The 21,861-nt window shown below is 44.0% G+C and overlaps 1 protein-coding gene across 4 annotated transcripts in view; it reads right to left on the bottom strand.

Annotated features, from left to right (window-relative positions):
• LOC144480524 (cadherin-12-like) overlaps positions 1–21,861 on the bottom strand; it is a 201,943-nt gene that overhangs the window by 88,932 nt on the left and 91,150 nt on the right. For all 4 annotated transcript variants that reach the window (XM_078200098.1, XM_078200105.1, XM_078200090.1 and 1 more), the window contains one exon: positions 20,663–20,916. In XM_078200098.1, the coding sequence (XP_078056224.1) occupies positions 20,663–20,916 (254 nt within the window). The remainder of the gene's footprint in view (positions 1–20,662; positions 20,917–21,861) is intronic.

The raw sequence follows: 21,861 nt of genomic DNA, 5'->3' as shown, positions 1-21,861 counted from the left end.
TTGGTAGCAAATACCATAAGCTTTCGGAGCGCTGCCCCTTCGTCAGATGGAGTGGTACTACTCCATCTGATGAAGGGGCAGTGCTCCGAAAGCTTATGGTATTTGCTGCCAAATAAACCTGTTGGACTTTAACCTGGTGTTGTGAGACTTCTTACTAGGATGGAGTCTGCCAGGGAGACATTGGTCCAGGACATTGGTCCTGCTCTGCTGCAGGAGCTGCACTCCATTGTTCTAGCCCTCGGTGACATCCATCAGTGTGAATGCGAGAGGGGGAGGGGGTCTCTCCAGCTGACCCTTCTCCTCAAGGAGTCAGCAGGGGTCCTTCCCTGGGGGACCAGCAGCTCGACTCACTGAGGCCATATGCCCAAGTGACTCCGGGAGTGTCCGGCTGTTCCCAATCCCCTCTCCTGTGACCCCATCACCTCCAGCTCCACAGACTGAGGAGGGAGCACCTGCCCCAGAGCAGGACACCCAAAGTAGGCCGGGCCCTCCAGGTCTCGGTCCCCCAGAGGACTCCTGCCAGGTCATCACAGACAACAGGGTGTAGCAGTCAGCAGGCTGCCTCCACCTCCGCTGTGGATGTCGGGGAAGCACCAAGACGGAGCGGTAGTTTCGCAAAGTTCGACAGATTTAGCAGCACAATGGAGACACAGGTGTTGACAACATGTACATAATGTTCACAAATGTAAATAGAATCACCCCATTCCATATCTCCTCTTGTCTATGCCTCCTTTTTATGATGACTGTCAATCCCATGAGACACCAAGGTCCCAATCCCACTCATCACAGATGTCGATATCATAGGCCTCTCGTCTATGTGGTTTGCTTCATATCACCATAGTGTGTGGCCCTTTTCCAGAACATTCTCAACATCAGTGATGTCTCAACCTTAATGTTAAGTGTGTTTGTGCAATGAATCTTGTTCACAGGCTGTGTAAGGTTGAGGTCGAGGTTCTCTCCTATCTCCCATTGCGTTGTGAACATTGAACAAAGAACAAAGAACAATACAGCACAGGAACAGGCCCTTCGGCTCTCCAAGCCTGCACCGCTCATGTGCCCAACTAGACCATTCTTTTGTATCCCTCTATTCCTAGTCTGTTCATGTGGTTATCTAGATAAGTCTTAAATGATCCCAGCGTGTCCGCCTCAATCACCTTGCTTGGCAGTGCATTCCAGGCCCCCACCACCCTCTGTGTAAAATATGTCCCCCTGACATCTGTGTTGAACCTTGCCCCCCTCACCTTGAACCCGTGACCCCTTGTGTTCGTCACCTCCGACCTGGGAAAAAGCTTCCCACTGTTCACTCTATCTATGCCCTTCATAATTTTATACACCTCTATTAGGTCACCCCTCATCCTCCGTCTTTCCAGGGAGAACATTGGTTTAAAATTTGGCTGAGTGAGGGGATGTATGGGTCAAGGAACATTTCTCAGATGGTTTAAAGCGGGTAGTTCTATCTGAGATTGCAACCATCAACAATCTGGCTATCGGGCTAAAGAAAATGGTGCTGAAATTTACAAATATTCCTAAATAAGAGACACAGTAAGTAACTCTGAGGACCAAAGGATGCAGTGAAGAGTATTGATGAGATGGTGGAAGAGTTAGTAAAGTGGAAGAAGGAACTTAATGTCAGTCAGGTGGGTACATTTTGTTTTTTTAAAGTGATACAGTTTATTATCTTTAGAATAGAAAAAACCCGAGTGTTGGTGAAAAAGCAAAGGGTTCAGTTTCACAAGACACTTAAACAGCACCCAAACTGAATCAGACCAGAAACAAAATGAACTTAATACTGGCTTTTATTGCAGGAGTCAGGGAGTGGAAGACAATGATACAACGATAAATCAATACAGAACCTTAGACTGCTTCTCTCCTGTGTGTAATATTATAAACATAATATTCTGGCAGCAGAAAGTGTGCACTTTTGAATCAGTAAGTTGTTGCCTTCTATGTTAAGAATAAATATTAAAAAAGACTTGGAAAAACAGGGAGAGCTTTTTGTCAGAAAAATGAATGGTTTGATGGATGTGCTTAAAATAATGAACTGATTGATAAGGTGAGATGGGAAGCAAGCATTTCCAGTGATTAAGGAACTAGGAATAAGGGGCCATTCATGGGTAAATTACCCCTCAGCGTCCCAAGATGTGCAGGTTAAGGCGATTAGTGGGGTAAATACATATGGTTACAGGGATAGGGCGGGATATGAGCTGGGTAAAATACTCTGTCGGAGAGTCGGTTCGGACTCAAAGGACCAAATGGCCTCCTTCTGCACTGTAGTGATTCTATGATTCCATGAGATACAATGAAGTGCCAGAGACTTAGGACAGACAGCTGATTTTTTTTTTTTTACAGACTTTGGAATGCATTACAGGAATGAATGACTGAAGCACAGGCAATGTTACATCGTGATTTAAAGTAGGAGATTGAAGAGTTATGAGAATGGACTGTACATCTGGGAATAGGTTACTCCTGAGGTGAAGGACAGACTTCACCTTGAACTGGTTCAGCTGAAGAACCTATTTTTGTAACTATAACTCTTGATAACGCTACCAAGTGTGATCTGCACACACAAAAATTTGGTGCGTACACAGAACAATCACCAGCATCATCAAAATCACACTAGCACTCCTCCTTTCTATGTTCATTCTGCCATGTGTACAATGATGCGGCCTTCAAACAACCGCACAACGTCAAACAGACCGTTGTCCGTAGCAAACTACCCAGCCTTCAGGAGAACAGTGACCACGACACCACACAACCCTGCCACAGCAACCTCTGCAAGACGTGCCGGATCTTCGACACGGATGCCATCATCTCACGTGAGAACACCATCCACCAGGTACACGGTACATACTCTTGCAACTCGGCCAACGTTGTCTACCTGACACGCTGCAAGAAAGGATGTCCCGAGGCATGGTACATTGGGGAAACTATGCAGACGCTGCGACAACGGATGAATGAACACCGCTCGACAATCACCAGGCAAGACTGTTCTCCTCCTGTTGGGGAGCACTTCAGCGGTCACGGGCATTCGGCCTCTGATATTCGGGTAAGCGTTCTCCAAGGCGGCCTTCGCGACACACGACAGTGCAGAGTCGCTGAGCAGAAACTGATAGCCAAGTTCCGCACACACGCGGACGGCCTCAACCGGGATATTGGGTTCATGTCACACTATTTGTAACGCCCACAGTTGCGTGGACCTGCAGAGTTTCACTGGCTGTCTTGTCTGGAGACAATACACATCTTTTTAGCCTGTCTTGATGCTCTCTCCACTCCCATTGTTTTGTTTCTTAAAGACTTGATTAGTTGTAAGTATTCGCATTCCAACCATTATTCATGTAAATTGAGTCTGTGTCTTTATAAAGTCTGTTTGTGAACAGAATTCCCACTCACCTGAAGAAGGGGCTTAGAGCTTCGAAAGCTTGTGTGGCTTTTGCTACCAAATAAACCTGTTGGACTTTAACCTGGTGTTGTTAAACTTCTTACTGTGTTTACCCCAGTCCAACGCCGGCATCTCCACATCATACAATGATGTCAGCATGCCCACAACATAATTCACCTTCGACCTTCAGAACCAGAGTAAAGGTAAAGTTGCCATAGTCCCAGATAACCATAGGCTGCTCTCTCCTTTGAGGGGGAGAGCTGACTGGTGGTGATTTAACCTGAGGATCACCACACCTCAGGCGAGGGGCAAGGTTGAGATGGCGGGGCCTTCCTGATTAACCTCAGCCGGTACTGGAATTGAACCCACGTTGTTGGTGTTGCTCAAGCATTAACCAGTCGTCCGGCCAACTGAGCTAACCAACTCTCCAGAGCCAGAATAGGAACAGGGAGACTCCAGGGTGAGATATAAATAATTACAGTCTGAAACAAAGATAGGTAGGGGCCAATTAGCTTGAGGCAGCTAGATTGTTAGTGCATTTTGCTGACAATATTGACAAAATCCAGTATTTTTTAGAGTCATAAAGACATTCAGTGCAGTGGCCCATCGAGTCTGCACCAACAATATCTACCACTTAAGACGCGCTAATCCCATTTTCCTGCACTTGTCCCATATCTTTGAATATTATGATATTTTAAGTGCTCATTCAAATATGTTTTAAAGGTTGTAAGGTTTCCAACCTCACTACCTTCCCAAGCAGTGCATTCCAGATTCCCACCATCCTCTGAGTGAAATTATTTTTTCTCAAATCCCCTCTGAATCTTCTGCCCCTCGTCCTAAAACTTTGCCCCCTTGTGATTGACCCCTCAACCAAGGGGCACAGCTGCTTCCTATTCACCCTGCCCATACCTCTCACAATCCTGTACACCTCAATCTTATACACCTCAATCTTGTCTCCTCCTTGGTCTTTTCCGTTCGAAAGAACACAATCCAAGCCTTTTATATTGAAGTTAATGATAAGAGATGGGTGTAGCTCGCATATCACAAAAAGAATATACTGAATAGCTTTCTATATTCAAACCTATCTTGTGATCATGCTGAATCCTTACGGAACTGGCACATTGGGCCCTATTTTACCATTTTGATTCTAAGTGCTGGGTGGACTTGAAATTGGGAGTGTTTTAGATCTGACTTTTAGACCCATTCTCAGGCTCAGCCTGCAAAAATATCAGCACTGCAGAAGCCTGTGGGTGGAGGTTAACGCACCCAAATCCCTGCAGCTCCGATCGGCGCCTCCAACTGCACATGCGCAGAAAAAACATGATAGAATGCGGCTCCCCTGCCACATCGCTACCGGGCTGGATAATGCCTCCCTCTGGCCCCCACAGACATTGCCCCACCCCCACAACATTACTGACCCCCTTAGCCCCCCACCCCCTCTGCCACCCAGACCAATTGCGTGCCCCTCCTCCCCTTCCCCCCCACTGATCTCAGGCAGAGTGGCAGCACACCCAGCTACCCCCTCCCCACACACCGTTCTCAAGCAGAGAGCTGTCAGATCGCCTCACTAACTCTCACTGACGAAGTGCCCGAATTGGACTTATATGGAGCACGTCTGTTTCGCGCTGATTCCGGATGGGCGAACGTGGTGGTAAAGGGGGAAGTGCTGGTAAGGTTGGGCGTGCAGCCCATGAAGTCAATTTAAATGCATGCAAATGCATTTAAATGGCCGTCGCGCTCGTTTTGGGTGCAGTCCTGATCGCAGCCATTTTTGGGGTTTGGTAAAGGGGGAACCACCGTGGAGGCGGGCGCGGATCACGCTACTCACCTCGTGACCAACTTTACCAAGTTTTCACAAAGCAATGGCAATATCGGGCTCATTGTCTTTCCAATGGAACACAATCCAATCGGAATGTCACTGAACAATATCCTAATCTGATCCTAAAGGTAGCTTTATGAACAAGTTATGGTGAAGAGGGGGTTTGAGGAACATTGCACTGTAATAAGCTCTGAGGGAAGATGGCCAAAATCTTGGTCAAAGTGATAGGTTTTCAGAACAGAATCATCGAACGTTTACAGCACGCAAAGAGGCCATTTGGCCCATTGTGTTCAAACCAGCTGAAAAATGAGCCTCCCAGTTTAATCTCGCTTTCCTGCACTTGGTCCATTTTCTTTTAGATTACAGCATTTGAGATTTATACCCAGACACCTGTTAAATGAGTTGAGGTTTCCTGCCTCTATCACCCTTTCAGGCAGTGAGTCCCAAGTCCCCCACAACCCTCTGGGTGGACACCTCTTTCCTCATCTCCCCTCTAATCTTTCCATCAATCACTTTAAATCTGTGTCCCCTTGTCACTGAGCTCTCTGCCTAAGATAATAGGTCACTCTCATCCACTCTATCCAGGGCCACATCACAATCAAACCTCCCCTCAGCCTCCTCTGTCCCCAGGATAACAACCCCACCCTGTCCAATCTTTCCTTATAGCTGCAATTTTCCATTCCTGGTAACTTTCTTGTATATCTCCTCCGTACCCTCTCCAATGCAATTACCTCCTTTCTGTAATGAGGTGACCAGAACTGCACACAGTGCCCAAGCTGTGGTCTAACGTGTCCGAAAGAAGAAAAATGAGACTGAGGCACAGGGAGGGATTTTCAGAGCTTCAGCCCTTTACAGCTGAAGGCAGATCCGCTAGTGGCGGAACATTGAAAATCGATGATGCTCAAGAGGCCACAATTTGAAGACCATATAGATTTCAGAGGATTGTGTAGCTGAGGGAGATTTCAGAGATAGGGAGGGACCAGGCTGTGGACAAATCTGAAAACAAGAAGGTGTAGTTTAAAATTGAGGCATTGCTTATCTGTGAGATAATGCAGGTCAATAAGCACAGGGGTGGTGAGACCCAGTGCAAATAAAGACATGGCCGGAAGTGTTTTAGATGATCTCAGGTTTACCGAGTGTAGGATTTGGGAAGTCAGACAGGAGTGTGCTGGGATATTCAAGTCCAGAGTTACGATATATAAAAACAGTTGTGTTTTCAGATGGTGCCACCAAGGGGTAGTCAGTAAATGAGAACTAGCAGGGGTCAGGGATGGATCCTTGAAGGACACTAGAAGTAATGGTATGGGAAGAGAAGCCATTGCAGATAATTCATTGATGAGAATTATGATATTCTACGATGACAGAGCCCTGTGACATTGTCGGATAAATGTGCTCAAGTTTCTCCATGTATAATGGACCCCATTTTGTTTAATGTTCACAAGTGCCAATAGTCTCTGCCTGACTGGGCTAACCTCTCCCTCCTGCAGATCCTGTTAAAATGTTACAAGAACTGAAAGGGTAATCTCCACGCACTTTCCCTGATCCATCTTCATCTGAGTTGTCCCTTAGAGGATTCCTCCTTATAAAAGATCATGATCCTCTTGTCCGGCACTGATCCTGACTTTGGATGCGTTGTCATCACTTAGATTATTTCTTCCGAAATGTGGATTTACAGAAATGATTTGCTGATGTCCAAGCGACATTTTTTGATTCCTGCGCTTAAGCCTTGTGTCTAACTCAAAATTGCTGAAGTTTTAAGTGCTGGATTGAACCAACATAACTCCAAGCCACCAGCAGACATCTGCTTTAAAGAACATGGGCTGCTGATTATGCAATGCAGAGGGAGTGAGGATAATTCAGAAGCACACAGCAGTGGTACAGTGGCACAGTGGTTAGCACTACTGCCTCACAATGCCAGGGACCGGAGTTCAATTCCCGGCTTGCGTCACTGTCTGTGTGGAGTTTGCACGTTCTCCCCATGTCTGCATGGGTTTCCTCTAGGTGCTCCAGTTTCCTCCCACAGTCCGAAAGACATGCTGGTTAGGTATGTTAGCCATGCTAAATTCTCCCTCATGTTCCCGAACAGGTGCCGGAGTGTGGCGACGAGGGAATTTTCACAGTAACTTCATTGCGGTGTTAATGTAAGCCTACTTGTGACACTATTAAATAAACTTTAAACTTAGATATGTTGATTCCAAGACTGACAGAGGAAGCAGTCAGAATCCTGGAATTAATATTGATTATTCAGACTGATCAACATCTCACAATGTTTCTGACTGTTCCCCATGGTTGCTTTAATTGTTAAGAACAGATGGATAATTAAACTCATTCTTTTCAAGCAGAAGAGGACAACATTTTGAAGGGCTTCAAATTCCAGAAGCTTTCTGATTACCTCGCACTGGATGGTTTTACTTCTGGATGTGGATCAGTTGAGAATCCAACACAGAACAAAAGTGGCCAAAAGAGAACCAGTAATAAGTAAAAATATGGAAACTGGACTGGGAAAAGGGTAACTGATAGAGTAGGAAGGCACTTCATAGAATCCGACAGTGCAGAAGGAGGCCATTCGGCCCATCAAGTCTGCATCAACCACAATCCCACCCAGGCTTTATCCCCATAGCCCCATGCATTTAATCTAGCTAGCTCCCCTGAGACTAAGGGGTAATTTAACATGACCAATAGACCCAACCCGCACATCTTCGGAATGTTGGAGGAAACCGGAGCTCCCGGAGGAAACCCATGCAGACACAGGGAGAACGTGCAAACTCCACACAGACAGTGACCCAAGCCGGGAATCGAACCCAGGTTCGTGGCGCTGTGAGGCAGCAGTGCTAACCACCGTGCTGCCCTTAACCACTTTGCCACCGTGCTGCCCACTTCAGGGACCTGTTTTTATAAAGAAATTCAAACGGATGCTCAGAAGGTATTGAAGGATGAAATGTAATATAGAATCTATCTGGTGTGAGGGCACAGTGTTGAGGTAGTGTGCTACAATATAGTTTCATATTATTTGCACATTGTTAACTATTTTATCATTAGTGTTGCGAAGTTGAGTAGAGTAATTGTAGATTGATAATTGTAAAATGCTTGGGGAGAAAGCAATGCATGGTCCCTTTAGAAGGTGGTGCTTTCTGTGCTTAGAGGGTTAAAAGATGCAAGAACATAGAGTGCCCAAACTGAAACATTTGTATTGGAAGGCCAAGCAGCAGGGTTACCAAGGCAACAAGGCTTTCAGGCTTTTGAATTTTTTGAATTCAGCCAATCAATTTGAATCAGACACTAAGATACCAAGAACCTATTAAATTTAAATTTAACGCCTTTGACAACACAGGACCAATCCTATCGTGGGAAATATTGATATGTCATCACAGGTATAAAAGAAGGGGAGCAGTGGGACAAAAGGAGAGAGCAAGTGCCACCTGCCACAGCTCACAGCTCTTAGCCCAAAGTCCCATCTTGTAGCAAAGGTACCAAAGAAGAAAGAAGAATCAACAGAGAAGATTCCAGACACAAAGCCTGGTTGCAATTTAGAGAGTAACTAAATTCTTTTTTTTTGTTAATGAATGGGAATGGTATTTATTGGAACAGCATTCATTTAGAAGCTTGTTTTATTCAGTTTGTAAATAGTTTAGTAAAGTTGTTAACTGTTAGTTAGATAAATAAATTGTTAGGTGTTGATTTTAGAGAGAGTGTCAGGGATTTATTTTTTATTTACCGACTAGGAGTTGCTGAAGAGCAGGTCACACCACTTCACACACACTTTTTACAGATTATGAGGTGAGGTAGTCCTCTTTGGGGGTTTTGGCGTTAGTTCTCAGTGGGGGAATCAACCTCCACTTTATAACATTAGGAATTACTAAACTAACTTGAAGTGACAAAACTCAAGATTGGTGTGAAATGGAGTGGGAGTTACCATTGGAATGCCTCCTATTTTCTACCTTAGAACCAATCTGGGCCGGCTGAGAGATGTGGTATGTAACTACACCTAGCGTCCTTCAGTGTAGTGTAGGAAAATTGGGGGAAACAGAGTCATGCCAAGTTTTTAAAGCACTAGTGGCCATATACCAGTAAGTTCACAGGTTTCAGTTACGTCAACAAACTACAGAGAGAAGGTAGGAGAGCGAAGGGCTGTCGGGTGGTTGTGGTAGTGGTGGTAGTTAGGGAATAGGGTGGCCAGTTGGGGTGTTCAGCAGGGGCGGGGGTCAGTAGTATTTAATCCTTCCTGCTTTTCCTTGGAAACCAATTTGCTAATGAGTTGGAATCATCCAAATTCTCTGACTACAAATCAGAGTATCGGAGCCTTCCAGATGCAGGAAAAGTGCTCAATGGAAGTTGAAACTTCCTGGGTAATTCCCATGTGCTGAGTGCTTGAGAAGGTCTGAGGGGGTCACCCAGTGCATCCTCGGCATTACCTCTGGGGTACAACAATCCAGAGACTGGAAGATCTGGGCAATATTCCAAAATGCCATTTTGAATGTGGATTTAGGAAAATGCCTACATTTTAAAGCAGTTCCAAGGCAAATTCAAAACCAGCAACAACTGAATCAAATAACAATGCAGATTTGTTCAGTCAACACAAATAAGCACTAATTGGCAAAGCTGTTGACTAGATTAGCTCTGAACAAACAAATTAAAGGATCCATATAATTATTGCATTTTTATGTTATCAAATCACTACGTAAATGATGTTAATTATTTCTTATAATCTCAACCCATCAATTTGTCTCAGAATGTAATCAACTTACAGAACAACATGACACGCAGTGTATAAGTGAATAAGATACCAAAATCCAATTGTATAATCCAACCCCAAGCCAGGTGGCTACTGTGTTCTAAATTTGTGAAACTGCAATATGCTGACTGTTAATCAGTTCTCTATAATGTGAGATTCAGCTCTGCAATCCTAGAATAGTAAATGTTCATTGCACTCAAAGTGGGAATTAGTAAGTCTTACTTGAATTCTGCGAATCAAAGTGTGCAAACATACAAATCGATTGCTAACTCATCGATCATATCTCCAATTCCTGTAGGGCTTCTGTTGGCCTTCATATTAAAGGAGAATTAATATTTATTGATGGGCTTATTTTGCGATCATGCTGGTGGTGCTGAGATTTGGCACTGACAACATGCTGTCCATGGCTTTCCAAATACTAATGTAACTGGTCAGAAAATTGTGGATATCCTGGATTTCTGATTGGTAGACAAGAAGGCAAGGCAATGTGAATAAAAAAATTACTTCCTATCACTCTCAAGGTGTGGAACTATTGACAAACAAGTCAACATACTCATTCACTGAATTTGAGGCTGCCACGGTGGCACAGTGGTTAGCACTGCTGCCTCACAGTACCAGGGACTTGGGTTCAATTCCTGGCTTGGGTCACTGTCTGTGTGGAGTTTACACTTTGTGTCTGCGTGGGTTTCGCCCAGGTGCTCTGGTTTCCTTCCACAGTCCAAAGATGTGCAGTTCAGGTGGATTGGCCATGCTAAATTGCCCCTTAGTGGCCCAAGGTGCATAGGTTAGGGGATTAGCAGAGTAAATACGTGTGGTGACGGGGATAGGGCCTGGGTAAGATAAAAAAAAATACGTGGGTCAGTGCATTTTCAATAGGCCGAATGGCCCCCTTGGGATTCTATGATAAACCTCTAGTCATCTCAAAATTGCACGGTACGACAAGGAAACGTACCAATTATTTTCCAACTAATCATTTCTTCATGAAACAATCTAAAGCATCCACTTCTGGTGAACAGGCAACAGGGTGAACCATCTGCAGGAGACCAGGATGGCAACAGGTGCAAGGGGGCATCCCCACCTTGACATTCTGCAGCAAGTCTCATACCGAGGCAACTTGGAAATATATCAGCCATTCCTTTACTGTCACTGGGTCAAAATTCTGAAATTCCCTCTTTAACAGCACCGTAAGTGTTTTTATATTAGGCCGGCTGCATCAATTCAAGAAGGGGGCTCACCTGTACCCTCTCAAGCATCATTAAGGATAGGCAATAAATGCTAGCCTTGCCACATCCATGAAAGAACATATAACATTTACTAAATTTCATACATAATCATGAATACACTTTTCTATAAATAGTTGAAGTATTTGAAATAATGGAACACTTTGACCATCAGTAGATACTGGATAAAACCAATCATTTATTCATTTGAAATTGAATTCATTTGAAGTCCCCTGGGCCTGATGAAATGTATCCTAGAATTCTTTGGGAGGCAAGGGATGAGATTGCAGAGCCTTTGGCTTTGATCTTTGGGTCCTCGCTGTCCACGGGGATGGTGCCAGAGGACTGGAGAGTGGTGAATGTTGTTCCTCTGTTTAAGAAAGGGAATAGAAATGACCCAGGTAATTATAGACCGGTTAGTCTTACTTTGGTGGTTGGTAAATTGATGGAAAAGGTCCTTCGGGGATTTATGACCATTTAGAAAGATGCGGATTAATCCGGGATAGTCAGCACGGATTCGTGAAGGGCAAGTCGTGCCTCACAAATTTGATTGTATTTTTTGAGGAGGTAACTAAGTGTGTTGATGAAGGTAGGGCAGTTGATGTCATATACATGGATTTTAGTAAGGCGTTTGATAAGGTCCCCCATGGTCGGCTTATGATGAAAGTAAGGAGGTGTGGGATAGAGGGAAAGTTGGTCGATTGGATAGGTAACTGGCTGTCTGATCGAAGACAGAGGGTGGTGGTGGATGGAAAATTTTCGGACTGGAGGCAGGTTGCTAGCGGAGTGCCACAGGGATCAGTGCTTGGTCCTCTGCTCTTTGTGATTTTTATTAATGACTTAGAGGAGGGGACTGAAGGGTGGATCAGTAAATTTGCTGATGACACCAAGATTGGTGGAGTAGTGGATGAGGTGGAGGGCTGTTGTAGGCTGCAAAGAGACATAGATAGGATGCAAAGCTGAGCTGAAAAATGGCAAATGGAGTTTGCCAATTGGATTTATAAATGATAAATGTGAGATGATTCATTTTGGTAGGACAAATTTAAATGTGGATTACAGGGTCAAAGGTAGGGTTCTGAAGACTGTGGAGGAACAGAGAGATCTTGGGGTCCATATCCACAGATCTCTAAAGGTTGCCACTCAAGTGGATAGAGCTGTGAAGAAGGCCTATAGTGTGTTAGCTTTTATTAACAAGGGGTTGGAGTTTAAGAGCCGTGGGGTTATGCTGCAACTGTACGGGACCTTGGTGAGACCACATTTGGAATATTGTGTGCAGTTCTGGTCACCTCACTATAAGAAGGATGTGGAAGCGCTGGAAAGAGTGCAGAGGAGATTTACCAGGCTGCTGCCTGGTTTGGAGGGTAGGTCTTATGAGGAAAGGTTGAGGGAGCTAGGGCTGTTCTCTCTGGAGCGGAGGAGGCTGAGGGAAGACTTAATAGAGGTTTATAAAATGATGAAGGGGATAGAACCTAAGGACCTTTTCCATCAATTTACCAACCACCGAAGTAAGACTAACCGGTCTATAATTACCAGGGTCATTTCTATTCCCTTTCTTAAACAGAGGAACAACATTCGCCATTCTCCAGTCCTCTGGCACCATCCCCGTGGACAGCGAGGACCCAAACATCAAAGCCAAAGGCTCTGCAATCTCATCCCTTGCCTCCCAAAGAATCCTAGGATATATTTCATCAGGCCCAGGGGACTTATCGACCTTCAGTTTATTCAAAACTGCCAGTACATCCTCCCTCCGAACATCTATTTCCTCCAGCCTATTAGCCTGTAACACCTTCTCTTCCTCAAAAACATGGCCCCTCTCCTTGGTGAACACTGAAGAAAAGTATTCATTCATCACCTCGCCTATCTCTACTGACTCCATACACAAGTTCCCACTACTGTCCTTGACCGGCCCTAACCTCACCCAAAAAGCCTTGGGGTTTTCCTTGATCCGACCCGCCAAGGACTTCTCATGTCCCCTCCTAGCTCTCCTAAGCCCCTTTTTCAGCTCATTCCTTGCTAACTTGTAACCCTCAAACGAGCCATCTGATAGAGTGAACGTTCAAATACTATTTCCTCGGGTGGATGGAGCTATTACAAGGGGGCATAACTATAGGGTTCGTGGTGGGAGATATAGGAAGGATATCAGAGGTAGGTTCTTTACGCAGAGAGTGGTTGGGGTGTGGAATGGACTGCCTGCAGTGATAGTGGAGTCAGACACTTTAGGGACATTTAAGCGGTTATTGGATAGGCACATGGAGCACACCAGGATGATAGGGAATGGGATAGCTTGATCTTGGTTTCAAACAAAGCTCTGCACAACATCGTGGCCGAAGGGCCTGTTCTGTGCTGTACTGTTCTATGTTCTATGTTCTAAATTCTATTGGATTGAGGTCTGACTTCTGAAAACGCATGCTTTAAATCAGGGCATGGATGATTTTGCCTTGGGGTTAACATTACATTTATTAGCACTCAGCAGTATTATGGAATAAATTAAACCGCAAGTTCTGCAGTACACACATGTGCAATTAAATGCAGATTGTACAGTGTGGGTTACCCTGTTTTAATTCAAGCTGATCTGCAACAGTATCTGGCTGAAATGGTCAGCACAGAAATCCATGTAAGTGTGTGAACTTTACTGTACTTACTCATTTCTTACCGACTAAACATGACGGAAAATTCAATCTGGTGCATTCAGGTGGAAGTGAGTTAAAAACAGTGAGGTCAGTTAACAATTATTGCCAATCAACCTCTCTAGCCCAGAAGGGCTAATTTTACAAGTTTGGAGTCTCACTTCTTCAAAATGAAATTAGGATTGCAGATTTCTCTTAATCTTATCTTTCTTTCCTAATTGTTATTTTGCTCTCTGTGCATGATTTAAATTTAATTTAAAATAATTGCTTCATACTTCATGTGTAGGCAACTGTACTCTCCCTAACTCTTTGGGTAGGGAACTCATGGGATCAAAGAGAAGGATAATTTTACACCTACTCAAATACTACTCACTGACTTGCACAGAGAGTACAATCAGGCAAGTGTGAAATCAACATTGCAACCAATCCCTTCAGTTTTCCAGCAGAGTTATAATTACCGCCCATTGGGTGGGTTTCCAGAGAAGTTGGATAAAATTGTCCTGCCTTTCCTCAATCTGATCGGTTCAAGAGCCATACTGTTGCATCCCTGTTCGCACATGCTATAGGTTTCCTGTTTTGAATATGGGTGGCATGGTAGCACAGTGGTTAGCACTGCTGCCTCACAGCGCCAGGCACCCGGGTTCAATTGTGGCCTTGGGTCACTGTCTGTGTGGAGTTTGCACATTCTCCCTGTGTCTGCATGGGTTTCCTCCGGGTGCTCCGGTTTCCTCGCACAGTCCAAAGATATGCGGGTCAGGTTGATTGGTCATGCTAAATTGACGCTAGTGACAGGGGATTTGGCAGGGTAAATATGTGGGGTTACGGAAATAGGGCCTCAGTGGGATTGTGGTTGGTATAGACTCGATGGGCTGAATGGCCTCCTTCTGCACTGTAGGGATTCTATGTTTGTTAGATTAATATGTACGTTAAACATTGGATCTTCTGAATTTGTTTCCAAATGATTGTGGTCTTCAAAGACTTTCATGATGTAACTTCAACAGATCAGTTTGACTATTTGGAGTCATTCCTGGTGTGACCAATAATAATGTGAGTGGTGATTGCAATGGCGACTGCCCACTTCTTTCAGAAATGTTGGGTAGAATATAAATGCAATGTGAAATATGGTTTTCCTGCAGAGAATATTAAATCAACAGGGAAAAATCTCAAGTCAAACCATGATTAGTGTCCCATTAAAAAGCAATGCAAAATACTGGATCATTGTACTTAGTCTATCACTATAATCCCAAAATGGTCATAATAGATTCATTCGGCAATATTTGAGCAGATTGGAGTGTAGTGTGGAGGGGAATACTGATAGTGGAGAGTATTAGACCAGAGGTACGTAGTGCTCTTGCGGACATTACATAAGCATTCCAGAGTTTAAGTTGATACTCTTGGAAATCAGGGAGGATTAATGCAAAACCGTCCTTCAGGTGAGTAAATTGGTCAAAGAGATTGCACATAGGCTGTTCAGGGAGCAGAATATTTAATCAACTGATCATTTCCCTTTGATGGTCCCCCCATGCCGTCTCTATAGTTCAGAAAGCCCACCAACGCCTCTACTTTCTCAGGAGACTAAGGAAATTTGGCATGTTAGCTACGACTCTCACCAACTTTTACAGATGCACCATAGAAAGCATTCTTTCTGGCTGTATCACAGCTTGGTATGTCCAAGACCGCAAGAAACTACAAAAGATCGTGAGTGCAGCCCAATGCATCACGCAAACCAGCCTCCCATCCATTGACTCTGTCTACACTTCCCGCTGCCTTGGGAAAAGCAGCCAGCATAATTAAGAATCCCACACACCCTGAATATACTCTCTTCCACCTTCTTCCGTCGGGAAAAAGAGTCAAAGATCTGAGGTCACGTACCAAATGACTCAAGAACATCTTCTTCCCTGCTGCCATTAGACTTTTAAATGGACCTACCTCACATTAAGTTAATCTTTCTCTACAACCTAACTATGACTGTAACACTACATTCTGCGCTGTCTCCTTTCCTTCTCTATGAACAGTATGTTTTGTCTGTAGAGCATGCAAGAAACAATACTTTTCACTGTATACTAATACATGTGAAAATTATAAATCAAATCAAATGTTTTATGATGCCCTTAACCCAAGTTGGCTAATTGGATTAATTTGCTCTTGAATTACACCTTGATTGAAACTCAAAATAAGTTTTCTGTTACGGATTTTAATAAACACTTTGATTTCTCAATGTTATTGTGTGAGTCATTGAATCCCTATAGTACAGGAGGAGGCCATTCTACCCACCTGCACCGACAACAATCCCACCCAGGCGTTATTCCAGTAACCCCACATATTTATGGCTAATCCCCTGACACTAATTAGCAATTTAGCATGGCCAATCCACTTAACCTGCACATCTTTGGCATGTGGGAGGATACCTGTGCACCCGGAGAAAACCCACACAGACGCCGGGGGTGGGGGGGGACATGCTCACAGATGGTCACTCAAGGGTGGAATCCCTGTGTCCCTGGCGCTGTGAGGCGGCAGTGCTAACCATTGTGCCACCGTGCCACACAGGTGATAGGTATACTTATGTAGAGGTTCATTCTATTTTATTACATTTGCACTTGTGGGAGCTTACTCTTCATAATCTGGCTGCGAGATTTTGATTTACTGACATAGCAACAGAACTCTTGTGGTGCAGTGTGCAGCATCTCCCTGCCACTCGAGCCCCAGCTCAGAACATGACGTCCAAGGAAGATGCATTCGTTACTCAACCAAGCAGCTTGACTATGAGGCTGCAGGTCTTTCAACAAGTGCCAATGGCAGGTTGTAAGCACGGGAAAGATTCCTGATCCACTGTGTGATAGAAAGAAAGTTGCTGCCTCAACCATCACTATCCATAGCTCCTGATTACATGTCTGTAAAAGTGCCTGTTACCACAGCAACTTGGATTCCCTGAGTGAACAGTAACATGATGTGGAGATGTCGGCGTTGGACTGGGGTAAACACAGTAACCAGTCTCACAACACCAGGTTAAAGTCCAACAGGTTTATTTGGTAGCAAAAGCCACTAGCTTTCGGAGCACTGCCCCTTCATCAGGTGAGTGGGAGTTCTGTTCACAAACAGGGCACATAAAGACACAAACTCAATTTACAAAATAATGGTTGGAATGCAAGTCTTTACAGGTAATCAAGTCTTAAAGGTACAGACAACGTGAATGGAGAGAGGGTTTAGCACAGGTTAATGAGATATGTATTGTCTCCAGCCAGGACAGTTAGTGAGATTTTGCAAGCCCAGGCAAGTCGTGGTGGTTACAGATAGTGTGACATGAACCCAAGATCCCGGTTGAGGCCGTCCTCATGAGTGCGGAACTTGGCTATCAGTTTCTGCTCAGCGACTCTGCGCTGTCGTGTGTCGTGAAGGCCATCTTGGAGAATGCTTACCTAACAGTAACATGCCACTGCATAACAACTGTGACAAAACTTTAAAAAAGTAATTCACTTGCTGTGGAACATTTTGGGATGTTTTGAGAATTTGATAAAGAAATATATAAAAAGTGAGTTATTTCCTTCCACAAGTTGGGTACATTCAACCAGTAAATAGAATTGGTTGAAATTGGCCAAAGTGTGTGCTATCAACAAGGTACCCCACCAACAGTGAGATCTCACTAAAATATTCACTAATGTCAAGAATTCACAATTGAAGCACAATCACTGAGTCTGTATCCAGTGATGATCAACTGCTCATTACTGCCAAATGAAACAGTCACTGCATTGTACAAGAACAGAGATATTTCATCTCAAACTTTTGTTGTGGAATTAAACTTGGTTTCTCATAGCTTTTCTCCCCTTTCCCCCTGAGGGCAGTGGTTAATTGATGGGATATAATTCCACAATTCACATCTCACTCAAAAGGTCCTTATTTATTTTTCAGTACTGTAAACAGTACCCACATCTTATAATTATTCAAGATGTGTACTTGTCCATTGAGATTGTTTCGACTTCTTAAAAGTAATTTGCCTGACATTTGCATATTGAGTAAAATCCATTCAATAATTTTCTATTGCTCCTGATACAGAAAAGAAACCGAAAAGTTGGAGACAATGCCATTGATTAAGACAGTCTAAAGTACTTCACAATCATTGAACTACTTCTGAAGTGTAGTAACTCTTGTCACGTAAATCAAAGTGACGGCAAACTCATGTTTAGCAATGTCCCAGAAACAGCAAACAAAATGACCAATCAGTTCCATTGCCTTGGCTGGGGTCTGACAGGAGATGCGGGACTGGAAGATCTCTGCAGCAGGTGGGGCTGGAAAATCCCAGACATTGTTATTGATGGTGTTAGTTCTGGGAGAATGTTGGCCAAGACCACGGAAGAATTCCTGGCCCTTCTTCCAATATTACCATTGGATCATATCTGCCCATCTAAAGAAGCGGTTGATGGGACCTGGGTTTAACAAGTTATCTGAAAGTGATATTTGTCCAAAGGAATCCACATGATGGTCAATAATATCTGCATTTGATGTGAAACATGATTGCAGTAATGTTGCATCTAATATCCAATCCTAGTTCTGTCCATGTTCGGAACCATTTGATTCTTCCAAAAGCCGCAGCATGTGCCATTTATTGGATCTTTGGATGACTGGTTTTATAGGGAATACAGACTGCTGAATAAAATGAAAAACCTAACCTAATAAATTAATTAATTCAATTTCTCATGATATCTCATCAAGCTGAACTGAAAACTTTGTTTATCTCTCCACAGCTGCTGCATGATCTCTTAGACTTGTCAGTTTTGTGAAGGGTAGGTCGTGCCTCACAAACCTTATTGAGTTCTTTGGGAAGGTGACCAAAGCGGTGGATGAGGGTAAAGCAGTTGATGTGGTGTATATGGATTTCAGTAAAGCGTTTGATAAAGTTCCCCACGGTAAGCTATTGCAGAAAATACGGATGCATGGAATTGAGGGTGATTTTGCAGTTTGGATCAGGAATTGGCTAGCTGTAAGAAGACAGAGGGTGGTGGTTGATGGGAAATGTTCATCCTGGAGTTCAGTTACTAGTGGTGTACCACAAGGATCTGTTTTGGGGCCACTGCCGTTTGTCATTTTTATAAATGACCTGGATGAGGGCGTGGAAGGATGGGTTAGTAAATTTGCGGATGACACTAAAGTCGGTGGAGTTGTGGGCAGCGCGGAAGGTTGTTGCAGGTTACAGAGGGACATAGATAAGCTGCAGTGCTGGGCTGAGAGGTGGCAAATGGAGTTTAATGCGGAAAAGTGTGAGGTGATTCACTTTGGAAGGAGTAACAGGATTACAGAGTACTGGGCTAATGGTAAGATACTTGGTAGTGTGGATGAGCAGAGAGATCTGGGTGTCCATGTGCATAGATCCCTGAAAGTTGGCACCCAGGTTGATAGGGTTGTTAAGAAGGCATACGGAGTGTTAGCTTTTATTGGTAGAGGGATTGAGTTTCGGAGCCAGGAGGTCATGTTGCAGCTGTACAAAACTCTGGTGCGGCCGCACTTGGAGTATTGCGTACAGTTCTGGTCACCGCATTATAGGTAGGAAGTGGAAGCATTGGAAAGGGTGCAGAGGAGATTTACCAAGATGTTGCCTGGTATAGTGGGAAGGTCTTATGAGGAAAGGCTGAGGGACTTGAGGTTTTTTCGTTAGAGAGAAGAAGGTTAAGAGGTGATTTAATAGAGGCATATAAGATGATCAGAGGATTAGATAGGGTGGATAGTGAGAGCCTTTTTCCTCGGATGGTGATGGCTAGCATGAGGGGACATAGCTTTAAATTGAGGGGTGAGAGATATCGGACAGATGTCAGAGGTAGGATCTTTACTCAGAGAGTAGTAAGGGCGTGGAATGCCCTGCCTGCAACAGTAGTGAACTCGCCAACATTAAGGGCATTTAAATGGTCATTATTGGATAAACATTTGGATGATATTGGAATAGCGTAGGTTAGAGGGGCTTTAGATTGGTTTCACAGGTCGGTGCAACATCGAGGGCCGAAGGGCCTGTACTGCGCTGGAATGTTCTATGTTCTAGACCAGCATTTCCGGTTTCTTTTTAAGATTTCCAGTTAATTTGTTCACTTTAAACCACTTGAAAAAGTGACACAGGGAAATAACATCCATCTGTTCAACTGACCTCACGTTCGCACCCAATCCAACTCGGTGAGAATCTTCTATGTTATTTCCCAAAACATGCCTTAAAACTGTTTCTACCCCTCACCAAATCTGATGGGAATGCACACTATTTTAATTGGAACTCCTAGAATTTTAGAAACCCTATTCAAGCCAAGTGGACTGTGACAGGCACGGAAATCTTTCCGCCCCGCCTGACACGGGAATTGCAGGGGGCGGACAAGTGAACCATGCAAAGGTCTGTTGACCTCAGGTGGGATTTTCTGGTTTTGGGATGACGCGGCTGGAAAATCCTGCCCCGAGTGTCTGAGGACTTTGATGTTGAGACCAGCCTGTGAACAAACTATGAACTGCGTGTTTTATGATCATGCAGCTGGCCCTGAAGTGAACCTGAAGGGTTTTTAAACCTCAGTAAAGCTCCTACAGAACTGCTTAAGAAACTTGTCAAACATCCATCTTCCATATGGTCGCACACTAAGCCTTTAGAGGGTGGATAATCAGCCCCGAAGCAGTCCCACTATCGTCAATTAATAATTAATTATTCTGTCACTGCAACTCCAATATATCATTAATGACTCAGCTGGCATTTCAAATGATTCCTAAAGTGTTGTGTAGGCAGAGTTATCAATGTGCACAGTGGGAACTCAAATCAAGTTTTTTTTCCCCAAAACGTTCTTACATTACAACAGTGACCACACTTCAAAAGCACTTCATTGCAAATCTTTCTTCCTTTCAAAATTTAATGAAATGTTTTTGGCCTACCTGACAGGGCTGTTGCTAACATCAGAATCCTGCGCTGTCACTGCGCCTATAATACTGCCCACATTGGTGTCTTCATAAACATCCATTACATAAAAAGCTCTGCTGAATACAGGAGGCTCATCTACATCCAGGATGGTGATCTTCACGGTCGCTGTGTCTTTGAAAGGACCCATTGAGAGAAAACGTTCATCAGGATGCGGATCTACTGCGTCTACTTTAAAGACGTATGATTTTTTATTTTCATAGTCCAATGGCTTTGGGAAAGAAGACACACAATGTCATGTAAACCACAGTGGGAAAGTATTAAATATGATACATAAGCCAAAACTGACTTAAAAAACAATCAACATTCACAATACTTTTTGGTGTCTTTCAAATAATTCAATGGACACTGAAAGTTTTATTTTTAAAATTTCTTTCAAAAGTAAGAACATCAATATTTAAGAGCAAGAAGAGACCATTCAGCCCATCGAGTCTGTTCCAATCTTTTTTTTTATCATTGAAGGGATCTGGGCATCGCCAGCTTGGTCTGTGGTGGTGCTATCGAGCCAATCTTGGTGATGGACATTAAAGCACCCCTCCCCCCCACCCCAGAGTGCATTTTGTGCCCTTACCACCCTCGGTGCTTCCCCCAAGTGGGGAGGGGGTGGGGAGTTGGGGAAAGGAGTTGTATATGGTAAGCAGTAAGAGTTTTCCTTGCCCATCTTTCATTTGACACCAAGAGACGTCCTAGGATTCAGTGCTGATGTTGAGAACTTCCAGGGCAACCCCTCCTGACTGTATACCACTGTGCCGCCACCTCTGCTGATCTGTCCTGTCGGTGGGACAGAACATACACCAGGGATGGTGATGGTGGATTCAATACAACCATGGCTGAACTTTACTGCAAGACTTCTTTCCCACGTGATCCCTATCTTCCTTGATTCTTTCACAGCCAAAAATCTATCTATCCCAAATTTAACATACTCACTGATGGAGCATTCCAAAGCCTCTGATGATGGAGAATTTCAAAGATTCACAACTACTTTGAATGAAGAAATTTCACCTCTCCTCCATCCTAAATAATCAACCCTTATCCTGGGGATGTGCCCCTTTATCCTAGATTCCCCATAGAATTATAGAATGGTTACAGCATTGAAGGAGGTCATTCAAATCATCATGTTTGTGCAAGCTCTCTGTAAGAGCAACCCGGTCACACT

This window comes from Mustelus asterias, chromosome 2 (genome assembly GCF_964213995.1).
Source record: "Mustelus asterias chromosome 2, sMusAst1.hap1.1, whole genome shotgun sequence".
Lineage (NCBI taxonomy): Eukaryota > Metazoa > Chordata > Chondrichthyes > Carcharhiniformes > Triakidae > Mustelus > Mustelus asterias.
The sequence above is the reverse complement of the archived record's forward strand: the minus strand, read 5'-3'. Positions and strand labels throughout refer to the sequence as shown.